At 40.8% G+C, this 15,495-nt stretch overlaps 1 protein-coding gene across 1 annotated transcript in view; it reads left to right on the plus strand.

The window, feature by feature from the left end:
* LOC135695884 (uncharacterized) overlaps positions 1-15,495 on the plus strand; it is a 31,284-nt gene that overhangs the window by 10,687 nt on the left and 5,102 nt on the right. The window contains exons 11-20 of the mRNA XM_065215091.2: positions 85-8,305; positions 8,445-8,513; positions 9,048-10,116; positions 10,840-11,008; positions 11,293-11,396; positions 11,931-12,041; positions 12,488-12,643; positions 13,246-13,347; positions 13,540-14,960; positions 15,289-15,364. Coding sequence (XP_065071163.2) covers positions 85-8,305; positions 8,445-8,513; positions 9,048-10,116; positions 10,840-11,008; positions 11,293-11,396; positions 11,931-12,041; positions 12,488-12,643; positions 13,246-13,347; positions 13,540-14,960; positions 15,289-15,364 — 11,498 coding nt within the window. The remainder of the gene's footprint in view (positions 1-84; positions 8,306-8,444; positions 8,514-9,047; positions 10,117-10,839; positions 11,009-11,292; positions 11,397-11,930; positions 12,042-12,487; positions 12,644-13,245; positions 13,348-13,539; positions 14,961-15,288; positions 15,365-15,495) is intronic.

The following is a 15,495-nucleotide window of genomic DNA, read 5'->3' on the forward strand; positions in this document are numbered from 1 at the left end:
CTTGAAATATTGGTATATTAAGTCTATGGTATTCGTCAAAATATCAGAAAGAATTTAGCAATCGTCATCTTGAATTCTCGGCAGCTTGATGAATACACCAGATCGTGGGAGGCAAATGCTGGATCTGCAAGATGGAATGCAACAGAAACAGGAGCAGATTGGCACCCCTTACAACGACGCTCAGCTGCATCCTATTTTGGCTTCGAAGTCAGGGAGCAGTTCAACAAATATCATGATGTCTCCAATACAACAATCAAGCCATTTACCATCCATGTGTCCCTCACCATTGCATAAATCCCTTTACCCTAAAGACAAGCAACATTTTCGTTCGCCAGCGTCTTCTGTTGGTTCTCCTGCAAGCTTGATGGATTTTCAAACTCAAGAAAGGCCAGATACTGCCCCTTGTATCGATACCAGCAGCAAAAAAAGGTTTTCGCCCAACTCAAGATTGTCTTCCCCAAAAGGACAGATTGCAGAGTTGTACTCAAGTTTTTCACGACGGCCTAACAGCTTCGAAAGCCCCCCATTTAATTATGATGGACATTTACCACTTGGCAGCTGCCATCCATCGAATTTATTAAGAGATGGTTCCACAGACAAGTGGTCTTCTCCTAGTCAGCAGTCAACTATGTCACAGTTAGACCGGTCGTTTACAGACTTCCACAGACGATCATCATTGCCTGAAGGGCTTGGTTTTAAGGAGCGACCAGATTTGCACAATCTTCAAAATGCGGCTAGCCCCTCTCATTTGGCTGATGCTTTCACTGAACAACGTGCAAAGTTGAATCTAGAGCATCGAATTCCCTTTGAACAAAATTTGGATCGAGCTACGGAGAAGTCGCTTCAGCAAATGCCGTTGGGGAATATCACAGAGAATGATCTAAGCCACTTCCTTAATCAGCTTGATGCTTCCATGAATGCACCCTTGAGAACGTCACCAAATGCCCAAGGTATGCACATTCATTCCAGGGAACACATTCAGGCCGTACGCAGCATGCTCGGATCTGCACTTAGTAACACCGAGTCTCCAAGGGATGAAATGCTCAGTCATTTTCAGCAGAAGCTTGCCAGATACTATTCACAGTTTCAAAAACTTGAGCCGGCTGACCCCAGACAGCTGCAAGACACCTACGAGCATCGACTAGTAAAACAATATTTTGACCGGCTCCATGCAACAATGCCTTCGCAAAGACGCAACTGCCCAAGTGCCCCACCTTTGAATCTATCACGTAGTTTGAGTATGGACAACTTCCACCCTGCTGCAGGACAATTCAGTATGTCACCTCCAAGTGGGGTGCTGAAGAAGCCAAGAGCAAAAAGGCCCCCAAGAAAGCCAAAGCGAGAAAAATCCAAAGATGACACAGCTAAACCGTCAATTGAGGCCACAAAGAAAGTTTCTTCGTTGATATCAGGACAGCTTGACAAGACAGTAGAACCGAAAACTGAGAGCAACACGGACACCAAAGCTGTTGGGGAAGGTAACGAGCAAAGAAAACCTGAGTTGTTGAGTGAGAAGTTGGACTCTTTGAGTTTGCCCATTTCTGGCAGTGCTATATCTGCATCTTCAAAGCATGATGGCCAGACATCAAAGTTTCCAGTCGATGAAAAAAGGCGCAAACAACGAGATGAGACTGAGTTGGCGAAAAAAGTTACCGATGGTGAATTAAACGCAGTGACGTTTGATAAGGCAGATGTAGTCTGCGGGCATAAGGAGAACATTTCCAATCAGGACATCCCAGCTCAGGTTGCCTTGGCTGCTGCACGTGGGACCGAAGGCTCTCAATCAAATCCTGCTAATGAAGAGGTACCATTTGATTCAGAAGGACAAAAATTGCCATCAGAAGCTTTGTGGTTTGAAAACACAAAGGATGGACAGAAAACAATATCTAGCAAAAATGTAACGGGAGAACGTGTTACTGATAAAGACAATGAATTGGGTGGCAAAGCAAATAAAATATCAAGTAATGAAATCCTTGAGCAGCCACCTTCTCCTGAGTTTTTGCCTATGAAGGACAAGGAATCAGAGATTCTTTTTGAAACGAATAATGAGGAAAATTCCGTTTCTGGTGGTGTGGAGACACAAAGTCAACCGAAAACTCCCCCAAAGATACCTCAGCCTGAAGTGTCCCCCCAGAGTCTCAAAGATAGAGAAATGAGTGGTGGAACCCCAAACATTGGACAAGAAAATATTGAAGATGGAGAAAAATGTAGCCAATCGAACAAAGTATGTTTGCCTTTGGTTGAATATGATTCAGGTAATGAGCCTGTTCTCCCAGAGACTAAAACTGATTCAAGTGAAACTAAAGTTGATTCAGCTGCGGGTAGCCAAATAAATGATACAGGAGAAAAAAGAGGGGCTCTGAGCCCCAAGGTGCCAACAGCATCATTACCTTTTTCGTCCTTAGGCATAAATGTAGGCACGATTTTCAGTGGGACGCCTAGAGAGGATAAAGACGCTAAGATCATCCGTAATATGTACGGAAGAACACTTTATCATTCAAACCAAAAGGGGCCCAGCCTTCCCCATCAGCTCAGAACTGATAAAATAATTCAAGATTTGTCGTTACCTGGTAAAAAAATAAATGAACTGCAACACCAAGAACCTCATGATGAATCTAGCACTGTTGGGGATTTGAAACAAAAAGAAGCTACAACAGAAGAGAAAGTTGAGATTAATGAACCGAAGAAAATATTGCATTCTCCAACATCAGCATTGAGAGAGATGTTAACCGACGTAACAAAACTAGCAGATAAGAAATCACAAGACAACGTCACCATGGCTGAAGGCAGCTCAGATAAACCTGTTGAGAAGCCAATTAAAATCAAAGGCGAGCAAAGGAAAAGAAAATGTAGACATAAGAGGAAGCCTTGTAAGTGCGAGGCCTTACAGCAACAATCTGATGAGCAACAGCGTAATTTCATGACAGACCGAGGACAAGGAATGGTCATGCCGTTTGCAAATTTACAGTTCTATCCCCAAGCACAAGAAAACCGGAATGTATCTTCAACGCCATCTAGGCTGAATGAAAGGGAGATTGCTACAGCAAAGGACTTTTCTTCACTTGATGCATCATTACCTATTGAATATCAGCAATCAAGTCTTATAAATTCTTCAGAAAGGCAACCTTATTCTACCATGCATTTTCAAGAGCCATCTTTTAGCGTTATCGAAAGCAAGGAAGTCCGTGAAAGCACTTTCATTGCTGCACCAGTTTCCAATTCAGCATTGCCTTCAAGGCTTCCTCCAAGTCTGTTACAAGAAACGCCCTTTTTCCCCACTCAGCAAGAACCATCTATTCCCAGTGCTGGTAAAGTGCAAAGCTTCAGTGGGGTAGCTGAAGGAACATCTGAAAAGGCTTTCAAGGGTACAACTAACGTGAATCAGGCTGGCACCCAAGGAATCATACATTGGAAAGAAAAGACACCCGGTCAGGTGGTCAAAAAGAAGGCCAAATGCAGGCACAAGAGAAAGCCTTGCAAGTGTGAAATCGAGGCTGCTGCAATGGTCGACGCTCATTTGGATCTTTTAAGATATTTGGACCAATCGAGTGACGTAGGTCCTGGTGGGAATAACATGGCGGATATTCCAAAGCAAGTTTTTGAAGAGGAAGGTGGAGAAACAAGCACAGCTTCAGCATTTGCACCACCGGCAGTTGTTGTTGCTGCTGCTGAAAATAATGCCTCTGAAAGTCCTTTTGTGCTTCCTGGCCAACATAAAATTATACACACACCTGAACAGTCAGGAGACTCTAGCTGGACTATGTCTAAACCTGATATCACACTGCCAAGTTTCGCTGAAATTTCTAAAATGGCAGTTAAGGCCCTAAATCCAGAAAACAATACCTTGGAAGGAAATAAATTAGCTGAAGGTTTGATGGATATAAAGCCATTGAAATACATTTCTTCTGCTGGAGTATCCGATGCTTCTTCAAACAAGCAGAGAGTGATTACCATGCCAAATATTGCACCAACAATGGAAGTCACAAATATTCCAGGTACTTCAAATGCAAGTCAACCTCTTGCCAATGTAAATCCATCAACTCCTCCTGCGAATTCAGGCAATGACTCTTCTCAAGTGAAAACCGGGAAAAAGACAGCGCGATCTGCAAGTGGGCGAAAATGTAGGCACAAACGGAAACCCTGTCGCTGTGATGCAGAGCCTGGTATGGCGCATCTGGAAAGTCTTAAATTGAACACTGCTGGTGAAATTCCAATTGCACATCTAAGAAACGAGGCAAGAGAATCCTTGTCCAGCCTTATGCAGCAAGGCACGGGACCTATTACTGGTCAAGTAAAGCCATACACAGGGGATGAAGCAACGTTCCGAATTCCGAAGGACCACAATGCCACATCGCATGCAACGTTCACTGATGCTCCTAGCAAAAAATCGGATGAAGAGATCCAGTTACAAGCGGGTGCTTTAAAAAATAATGGGAATTCTAGCAAAAAATTAGTTGATATTGGAGGCACACTAGAAACATCTACAGAAAACCTTGACGTGCCGGTAAAAAATCTAGCCGGGTTGGCTAAAGACGATCTTACTGGAAATAAAGACAACTCTAGTGATGGAAAATTCATCAGGACACCATCGATCGCGATGACTGCCAGTAAGGGGGTTAATGGTACCGGTGAAGAATCGAGCAGTGCTGTTGCAGCTTTAGCTAATAACTTTAAAGATGAGAAATCTTCAATTGCCGTTGTTAACCCAACTGGGGATAAGTTAATTCAAACGCAACTAGGCAAAATGGAAGTCGCAGATGAACAAAAGATTTCCAAGATTGATAAATATCATGAGTTTAAGAGTGAAGGCAACAGAGTGCCGGTGACAGGTTCAAGTGGTAATGGTATTGAAATTGGCAGTTCTAGTAAGCGATGCACTGAATGTAACGAAATTGATGTTGCTGACAAAGGAGAAAAAGCAGAATGTGAACACGAAAGGGGAAGGAAGCAAGAGTTGGAGCAGAGATCGAACATTGTAGAAACATGCAAAGCAGTTTTGGCAAATATGCTTGACAATGTCACTATGTTTGAAAAGAAAGTTAAAGGAACAAGACGTAAAACTTCTAAACCCAAGGATGTCGAAAAATCAGTCGGTGTGAAGTCATCAAAAGCAAAGGCTGACATTATCAAGCCAAAAAAAGGCAAGGATGCTGCGAAATTGAAGAAGTCACAAGAGAAAAGCAAGGCGAATTCTACAGCGAGCACTAGCAAGCCAGGAGATACGTCTATAGTTTCAACTGGAACATCACCAAAGGAAGGACCAACAGAAGGACCAAACATTTCAACTGGCAGTGCCTTTACTATCAGTGTTCCTACCACGATCTCCCTGCCAACAGATCTTTTGAATAATGTGGGAAGCAGACTCACTGCAAGGGCCAAGATCGTCTGCCCGGAGAAAAATCTTTTGCCTTTGAAGGGGACACCGGTTAATGTAAGTTTTGATGGAGGTAAAACGTTTACTTTGGCAAATATTATTGGAATAAGAAATGGCAACCAGTCGTTGTTTGAAGGTAAAACTGAAGGTTCTGCCGTTAAGTCAGTGTCTGATAAGGACGAGAATGGTTCATTAAAACAGGTTTTGGAAAAAGATGAAAATAAACAAATGAAACACAGAAACGTAATAGATGCAGTAGTGCTGGGTGTCTCTAAGGCCGAAAGTTTACCCGAAGAGCCAAAAGGTACGGGAAAGAAACTAGAAATGGAGAGTTTATCTATGCTTAAAAAGAAACTCTCAAACAAAAAGGTGGTGTCTGCTACTGATGATTCGTCTAATGAAATAGATCAAGACGATGATGCGATGGATCAGGAGAAAGAAAAAGAAAGGAAGATCCTGAAAGAAAGGCAAAAGAGAAGACGAAAAAAGAGCAAAGAATTGCGAAGAAGCAATAGATTTAGACGGGAAAGTGATTCGGAGATGTCCAGTGGAAAACCACAGGTGGGGGACGATGCAAATGGTATACCCCCGAGTCAACTCGTTGATTGTCTGTTTCCCCTCTCTGAAAGTGAAAACAGTTGCGATTTATCAGATGATCCCAGCTATAATCCCGTGCGTCCGTTATCGGATCTTGTGACAAGAGGAGAGAAAAAGAAGTTGGCTTTACGCAAAGGGCCAGATGAAAGAGAGCAACATGAGAGTGACAAGAAATCTTTAGAATCCGCCGCAGTGAGCGCTAAAACACCCGATAGTTCGAAAAAAACAACAGAAACAAGCAAGGATGAGATGTTTGATTGTTGTGATATTCACAAAAATTTATTCTGCCCAAAATGTCTTCCGTTTAGAGAAGTAGAGGGTCTTTGGCCAGCTGCATCAAGAGCAAAGGAAGTGAATACCGCATGGAGGAAGTTTAGCAAACAATGTGAGAAGCATGGTGAAGCAAAATGCGCCATATGCAGGAATTGTAATGCGGATAAAAAGCATAAGGAATTTGTTTTAGATCAGACAACAGAATCAAATAAAGGGAAACATAAAATTGTCAAGAGTAAGGCTTCTAGAGGTAACAGAGAAGAATTGCCTTCTTGTCAGGAAAATTTTCATGAGAATCGAACAGACAACGAAAGTAAGAAAAGAGATAAGTTGAAAGAGGAAAATTTTCATGAGAATCGAACAGACAACGAAAGTAAGAAAAAAGATAAGTTGAAAGTTGATCAAACTGGGTGGTCTGAAAGTGGAAGTCTGATGAAAAGCTTGTTTGGGGGTGAGAATGGGAGCATGCCGAATGAAAACCGACGATTGAGAAAGAAAAAGAATGAAAATGATTCAAAAGCTGTTAAACAAGAATTGGACAAGGAAGATGTTAGTGATCACAACAAAGATTCTGAAGTCAAGAAAGAATCTTGTCTTGATAATAATGTCGACGAATCAAAACATAAAACGTCTCATGCTGTAGCAGCCGAGGCTATTAGTGACAAAAGAAAAGAGCAAAAGTGTAAAGCTGAAAAATCGGAAGGAATTAAAAAGAAGAGAAAACTGAAAGATGAGCGAGTTGGTGCCTCAGAGGAGTGCCCGTCTCCAGCGGAGAAGAAGGCCAAACCAAGTCCCCCTAAGTTTGAGCTTCCAATGGAACAATGTTTGATTCACGGGCGATTTCGTTGCGCGGCCTGCAAGTCGTTCTTTGAAGTGGATGGGCGGTGGCCTGGCTGGGCAAGGCGTGGTGAAGTTCGATACCGATGGGAAAAGGAAGACAGCACGCGAAAGAATCGCATGACCGTCAAATGCAGGATTCATCTCCGAGCAAAATGTCCAAAATGTCTTCCCTTTAGAAGTAAAAAAGGAATTTGGCCATCATACTTGCGAAGGGAGGAAGTAGAAATGAAATATGAAATGATGATAAAAAAGAATGAAACGGAAGAGGGTGAACAAGAAGAGGCGCCGGAGAACAAAAGCGATTCTCGGAAATCAAAGAAATGTAATGAAGTGCAGATCAAGGAAAAACAAAACGGGAAGAAGGAAGTGATGCGTCGAAAACCGGAAGATGCTCGTGATGGAAAGGACGAGGAGCAGGGGACTTCAAGGAGAGGTAGAAAACGGAGCAAGGCGAAAAATGGCGATTTTTGTATCATTCACGAAACAGCTTTTTGTCTATTGTGCTATGAACTTAAGCTGAAATTAGGATATTGGCCTCCAAATGTTAAGGCTGTAAAGAAGAACAACAGAAGGCGACTAAAGGAAAAGGCACTCACTGTTGAGCAGTGGAAGAAATGTGTGATACACCAAGATAAACTATGCCTTCAATGTTTTTATTTTTGGGAGCGAGAGGGAAGAACCCCAGATGCTGCTGATGAAAAGCGAGTTACGGAAATGCAAGAAGAGCTGGAGGCAGACATCGGTCACAAAAAGTGCGATGTACATGGGCATTACATGTGTCCTTCTTGTGTTCCTGTATACATTACTGAAGGAGAGCTGCCATCCAAAGAAGACCATTTGAATTCGATTTACTCATGGAAGTTGTTTGAGGGCATGGCGACACAAGAAAGTTCTAGTAAGAAACAGAATGAAACCAAGAAGAAAGGTCCACAACAGCAAAAGGTTGCTAAGTATTCAATGAAGGTTGCTAAGAAATATTATTGTGTGATACATCACGTGTATCCGTGTTTTATCTGTATGCCGAAATTCATCGAAAATGGCTCTTGGCCTAATGAAGAGAAAAGTGAAATTACTGAGCAATGGCCGAAAGAAAGAATTGAAAGCATTAAGTGTTCGGAACATAACAAAATGTTCTGCAGAAGATGCAACAAAATGCACATTCTTTTTGAGAAGTATGCAGTCCCAGGGGTAACAGATCAGTTTCGGACTATGGTAATGGAGGTAATAAAATATTCTTTCCTTATCTGAGCATTTTCTCAAAATATAAATTTATTATCAATTTCCTATTGTAAATCTTGTGACGTCATTTTGCCTTTACATAGCAATATTTTCTTTTTTGATTGAATAATTATTTTTTCAGAATATGAAGTCGCGACGTGATGAAATGAAGAAGAAAGCGAGAAATAACATGGCCAAGGGCAGAATACCGGTAAATTGTTTTGTTTACTCTAACTTTAATTACACTGTCATTCATTTCCTGCTCTTCATAACAAAACTTGACATCTCTTGTTTTCGAACTCTCATTTTTATAGCAATGTTTCTAGTTTGTTTTTTTTTAAACTATATCGCGAATTTTGCTGTGCAAATTAGCTTTGAAACCTTCTGCTCGTTAATTTTGCCAGATTCCCTATTTGAAAGATCCTTTGTTTAGGCTATGCTCAGAAATTTGCCAATACTTTGTGGAAGTGTAAAAGAGACAATTTGGCCTATAATAAGGTCTTTGACAATGTATTCTGACGTTTCGTTTAAAATTTTCGCAAAAATATTTTCCAACTTGCCAAAGAAATTAACAAGCATCTACAAGTCAGATTTTGATTCGAGGGTGACAAAGCCATGAACCCATCCCATCTCTTCACCTTGAAGCTACATCAGTAAAAACATGCTTTGCTTTAAAAGAATATTTTCATCTGTAACTTGTAACTTTTTCATGTCATATGTAATTTATGTATACAACATTTTTCAGTTTGAGCAAAGAGAGTTGTCAGCTGTGAAAGAACGTAAGAGAAAACGGGGTAATGAAGAAAGCAGCCACAAAGATGAGGAGTTCGATGAAAAGAGCAATTTATCTGTAAGTTTTAGTGGTCGAGTGAGGAACATGGTTTCAAGGCCGGGAACAGTTGATATCTCGAAACTTGCTGATGATTTCATTGAAAGAGGAAGTGAAAGCGGAACTGGAATTGGAAACACAGATTTCAAGAATCCCGAGAAAGTAAAGGCAAAAGCGAAATCAGTAATGGGAAACGAGACCGAAGTACCGATAAAGAGAAAAAGGGGAAGACCACCAAAAAGGCGTTTGGAAGGGGAAGACCCTGTTCCGAAGAAGAAGAAGAAATTTGCTTTGATAGACAAATTACGAGATGGATCGATCAAAATAGTTAATGTGGAGGATCTTTACGAGCAGCTGCGAAGCGAAAGACCAAGAGACCCTAGTCCAGCCCATTTAGAGTATATTCAATTTCTTGAAAATGCTGAAAAAATGAATGTTAAATATTTTGCTATCCATGATGAAGAAAAAGGCGCCTTGAAGGCGGGTGATCTGAAAAAAGATGAAACCGAAGCAACTGTTGCCGAAAATTCAAAGCAAGTCAAAGAAAATACTGACAAGGATACACACGATGAAGAGGCTGCGAGTGTAGTGCAAGATGAAAATGTCGACGAAACTGAGCAAGATGTGAGCGAAAGTAAAGAGAACACAGCAAATGAGACTTCTGGGATTGCAACGAAAATTGGTGGCCTTGACAGCTGGTCGGAAAAGCACGTCGCGTTAATCATCGAAAGAGTTGAAAAAGCTGCGAAGGCGGCAAAACAGCAGAAAGAGGCTGCCTCGCAAAAGAGAAAGCACAAGAAGTGCAAGAAACCATTGACCGTTGCGCAGGTTCTGGCAATTAAGCGGAGCAAGGGAGCTGATGCGATGCCTGTAATGGACAAGGGTATGCAGAAGGATTTAGAGAAAATGCTGGTGGAAGCAGGCAGACGAAAAGTAGATTTAGATACAGTTTTGGAAGAAGCATTAAAGGCCAAAGATAAAAAAGGTAAGGAGACAAAACATTACAGTCATTGCAACCAAAATTTTACTAATCAGTTTTTCTTGGTTATTGCTTGCTTTTTACCCTTAAAATGTCATCACTTCTTCTATCAGGTAGGGTTTATTGGGCTGTAACCTCTGCCTTCACCCTATGTACGTACCTCTGGCTTTCGAAAATGCATAGCTATTTTCACCTGGTAGAGAGAGACAAGTTCAAAAATAGCTCAACTTGTAAGAACGCGTCTATTTTGTACAGTGATTTTGTTCAATCGAAAATTCTTGACACGGCCGTTTAAAGAAATGCCTAAACTCGTGCCCGATAGCATGGGTTTATTGGGCAACGGGCAAATCCCCTCCCATCACTCTAAGTTAAGGCGTGCATACTTTAATTGCTGAGGCATCCAACTTGAGCTAAGGGAGATGTGAACAATCTCAACGCTGTTTGTCCAGAATTTCACAGCTCAACTCAGTCTGGTATCACGACAGCTACGTCGCTTTTTATAGTATATTTTGCGAAACCCTACTGAGAACCTTTCAATTAACGTTCTTGTACTTTCTACTAAAAACCTATTTCTGGTATATATGAAAAGAAATGCCGGAATTCCAAAGTTAAAATGCTTTTTCCATTTGTATAAAATTTAACTGTGCTACATTTATATATGGAAGGATGGCTCTAGGTTATATAAGATTTAGCTATAGAAGCAGCAAGTCATGAAACTTTGTTTTCTAGCTGGTATGAAGAAGAGAGGCAGAAAGCCAGTGTTGCACAAGACGGAAACGTTTCTTCAAGAGCGACCCTGCAGCCAGACGCCGAAGCTACCGAAATGCAGGGATTGCCGAATCGTGGATAAACGTGATGCCGATCAACATGCATTCTGTCGATTCGTCATGTTCCGAAGGTATGCAATTATTTTCTGAATGTGTTGCATGATTTATGTCAGTTTCCTTAAAATCTTCTACTTTTGCCCTTCTGTATGGCGCTGATATTGTTGGCCGCTGATTCCGTATGCGGCTGGTTCTTTGTCACGCTGATTCTGTAAGCGGCTGATGCTGATTCTGTATTCCGCTAAAGATGACGTCATCAAGAAAAGTATGGAGTTAGTGTTTGCAGAATATTCACTACTAGAAATATCTAACATATTTAGCTGCAGAGAAAGCTGTGATAATTTGTTTTTTTCTGCAGGTTGTCGAGGAAGTTAAAAACTGGCAAATTGGAAAGTGCTGGCTTTTGTTCGCCACAAGCTGCTACCCTCGACGCGTTTGTTCCTTGGACCTCTAAGGCAAAAGGTGTGTCACAATTGCCATACTTTCCTGCATTTTCTATGGAAAACATCATAGGCAAAAGAGTTGTATACTGAATATGTTAAACTAAGAGCTTATAAAAACCTGCTCATGTCTCTTTGAGTTTCAAATTGAAAGACCTTCATCGATTTTGAAAGAAATGTGTCGATGGGACGAAAAACTTTCCATAATGCTCAAATTCTAATTTGTATCAACTATTACAACGCGACACAGTACAACTCGTGTTTAATTTGTGCTATTACTTCATGTAACACGACTTCTTCTGTTGTGATGTCCTCTTACTCTGCGATAACAGAAATGGGCTTTGCTTTTACCCCTACAACTTTTCAAAGCGTCCTTTATTCTTTTCTTCAAACTAAGAGAGATTTTGTTTTTTTCTATTTCTTTTGTTGTGTTTTCATAATAGCTTACCTGTATTCGGAAAGTAGAAATGATCTTCCAGTGTATCTTTGATTTATTTTCTTCAAGTCACTTCTTATCGTCTTCAGGAATGTATTTTGGTCTTTATCACTTTTTTAGATGTTGATATGAGGGTAGCTGTTTGCCACTATATCATTAAGAACATCGCAGGACAATTCTGTGCTGTTGTCGAGGAAGAGTGCAATGCTCTGCTGCTTGGAACCAAGGATGGTAAGTCTGTTTTTGTATCCCTATCCCCTTTCCACCTAAGTTTAGTGCGAGGATGCTGCAGTGGCTAGGGCTGCAGACTCCAAGTCCAAGAGTCTGTAATTCAAGTCACTGACACGAGGAAGCTCTCACCCAGAGCGAGGAGAGTCGCTAGGTCTTTGTAATTCCATGTGTAGGAATCATGAGATGTGATCGCAGCAGGAGGAAGCACCAGGACACTGCCTGATAAACATAAAACTGTTAAGGGCATCTTAATATCCTTAGAACTACCTTCGGACGCTAAGCAGCTACAAAACCCTATTGTAATTTGATATTGAAATGATCACACTTTTCCTATCATGTACTGTTTTGAATCCATTTCCACTGGGATTCCCAAACCAGCATACAATTAGATCTCTAATTGTTTGTTCTTTCGAGTGGTGGACCGTAAACTCTTTCTTTGAACACAGGTGCAGTTGGCTGGAAAAGAGCAGTCGCTGGTGTGCGTGAGATGTGTGACGCATGCGCAACGACCATCTTCAACATTCACTGGGTGTGCGAGAAGTGTGGATTCGGTGTCTGCTTGGATTGCTATCGTAGCAAGATTACAGAGCAGGAAGTCAAGGGTGTGTTCCTTTATGTTCTCTTATTGTTATTTCTACTAAACTATGGGCTGTGAATTTTAACAGCGTTATTATATTTTGTTTCAATTTGCATTTTGTTTTTTAATTACTATGTTTTGCATACTATTGTACTCGTATTGTTTTTACATGAGTCCCTTTGGATCGGAATAAAGAAATGTCACGTTGTTCTAAAATTTATGGTACAAATAGCAAAGCTTTTTATAAGTATAATTGTAAACGAAAATTGCTGATCTTCTAGCAAGTCGTGTTATGTCTTCAATTTTTAACCCTTCCGGTACCAATTAGGAATTTTGTTCAATCTATTTCTGAAGACGGCAGCTCCCTGATGGTGACATCTTTTATTTTAGACTTGTTCAATCACGCAAGCTTTTCTTAAGTTTTTCGAGGCTTCCTCTAACATCATCAAATGTTGTTCTGAACTCTACGTTATCTAAACTCTATGTTTGCTATGCTCTCTTCATGGATGCATTTTAACAATGTACTTGGGATAAATGCTTTTTGTCGATTATCTAGCACTTGTCAAGCAAAATGGGAGATTGATTGATCGAATTTTTTTCCTATTTGTGTTGTTGATTTGCTTGCAGATGAAGGCGACACGACGTTTGAGTTTCATTGGATCAGTTGTGCGCCAGGCCTAGCTCACAAGCCTCGAAATATGACGGTTACCCAAATTATTCCTGAAAATGGTTTGTTTTTTCAAAGTTATCTTTATTCTGTGATTTCTTATTACGCTTGTCTTTTCTCGACTTGATTATTAGCCTTGAATGTTCCATTACACTCTTAGCTTCAATGCCCTGAGAACTATTAACCGAATTAATATATAAAAACGCAAAAACTATATACTAGTTTGTGTCTGATGGTTATTTTTCTTCCTTCAGCCTTATGGGAACTGTGTCAGTCAACAATCGACATTTGCACTGCTCTTGGGGTGCCGTTTAAATTATCAGAAAACGTTTTGAAAATGGCAATGCCTTTGCGCGAGGCTCAAGAAAAGATGACCCCGCCAAAAAGCATTTCCTTAATTTCGCACATGGAAGACGGATGTGTTGGATCACCGACACTTACTGCCTCGAATTCAAACGAAAATACTGATCAACTGGTCTTTCCAAGGTTCGTCAATGACTCTGAGATCAAGAAAAGCCAATCCCAGGCGGATATTGCTACGCCAACCAAGGAACTGATAATACCTATTGAGAAACCCAATGATAACAACGCAGAATTGACTGTCCCTAGTTCTATTAGCCCTTGCTTGAGTTGCACAGATAATGAATCACGTAATCGAATCACCACTGTTAATAGTGAATGTGATACTATCACAAATGACCCTTCGAAGATGCAAGAAAACTCTTCTTCAGGCAATGCGAATTTTGTAAGCAAAGAAGGAGAAACACCCGCCAATATTATCACGTCAATTGTGACGACGGTTAAAAGTGAAACATCGGAGGAGCCTATCAAAGAAACAGTCGTAGGCGATGAAAACGGATTGATCAAAATACAAGAGTTGTTACCTGGAAGCATTGAAGATGCTGGAGAAAAGACGCTTAAAGAAGAGAATGGCATTGTGTTAAGTGGATTTGCAGGATCGTCCAAAGAAGTTTTTGACAAAGAGGTTGTCGAGGAAAGTAATCAATTACACGTTTTAGCCAGCTGCGAGGATGGCGGGAAAATTGGTCAACACATCAAGGAAGAGGTGAATGCTGGGAATGAAAATGAACATGTAGAATCACGTGACGAGAAAGCTTACGAGTACTACCATGCGATATGTGAAACTGCTTTATCGGTTGCCCGTGCTATCCAAACCTGGAAAGATGCTAGTGAAAAGATGGTTGAGCCAGGCGAATTTTCGGGTTGTGATGAATATTTTTACGAAAAGCCGGAAATCTCAGAGTCAGGCTGCGAGGGGGTGATCAGAGACACACAAACTGGCGACCAAGGCGACTTGGACATTGGGGGCAATGAAAAAGGAGTAGAAGAACCTTCTTCGGCAAATGAAGGAAAATCAGCAAGGAGCGAAAACTATTTCGGAAATAGCCTTGATATTTTAGCAATGGTTGCTTCGGGGATTTTTGATCAAGACAGCAAGAAAGACAAAAGCAACTCCAATGATCAAGACGAAAATACTGTTAAGGACGATAAAACTGTCAAGTCCCCAAGTTTACACCCAGAAACATTTGTAAAAAGTGTTGCAAGGGATTGTCCAGTTGCTAGCTACTTGTGCGATGGAGCGTTGCTGCAGCTCAACTATTCGAGGCACCCTGAGAATGTGAGGCTGTTCCGAAATGTTTGGAAAAAGGGCTTTGTAAGTATTAAGCATTGCATTACTTTTTCTTTAGCGAACTAAACAGTCACCTGGGTAAACTATCACCTCCTCCTTGAGATGCTCAACCGACTTCGTCCTTTATCTTTTCGGGCAAGTCTAATTAAACCTTTTTTGTTGCTGCAGGAAAGAGTCTTAATATTAATTCAACACCCAAACTTTTTGTGTATTGATTTTAATATTGTAGTCTTCGAAATAAGATGTTCGTTTTGCTGAAACTGGGCAATGTGTTGACATCAAGGATTTATCTTTTTTAAATGATGCTCTCCTAGTCAAATGTTTCTGAGGATCTTTTCTCTTTCTGTTGCAGCCTCTAATCGTCAGTCGAGTTGACGAGTTGATGGATAAAAGCTTGTGGAGACCGGAGTCTTTTGCAAATGAATTTGGTAAGCGGGATTCGCAAATTTCTAAAGTTGTAAGATAACACTAAATAGACTTCTTGAATGTTTGTAAAAAGCTGGCAACTAGTGGTGTTTAAAACCATCTAGAGATATTTAGGAAATATTGTTATCAATTT

This window comes from Rhopilema esculentum, chromosome 14 (assembly GCF_057945365.1).
Source record: "Rhopilema esculentum isolate cy_ngs chromosome 14, ASM5794536v1, whole genome shotgun sequence".
In the NCBI taxonomy this organism is placed as follows: domain Eukaryota; kingdom Metazoa; phylum Cnidaria; class Scyphozoa; order Rhizostomeae; family Rhizostomatidae; genus Rhopilema; species Rhopilema esculentum.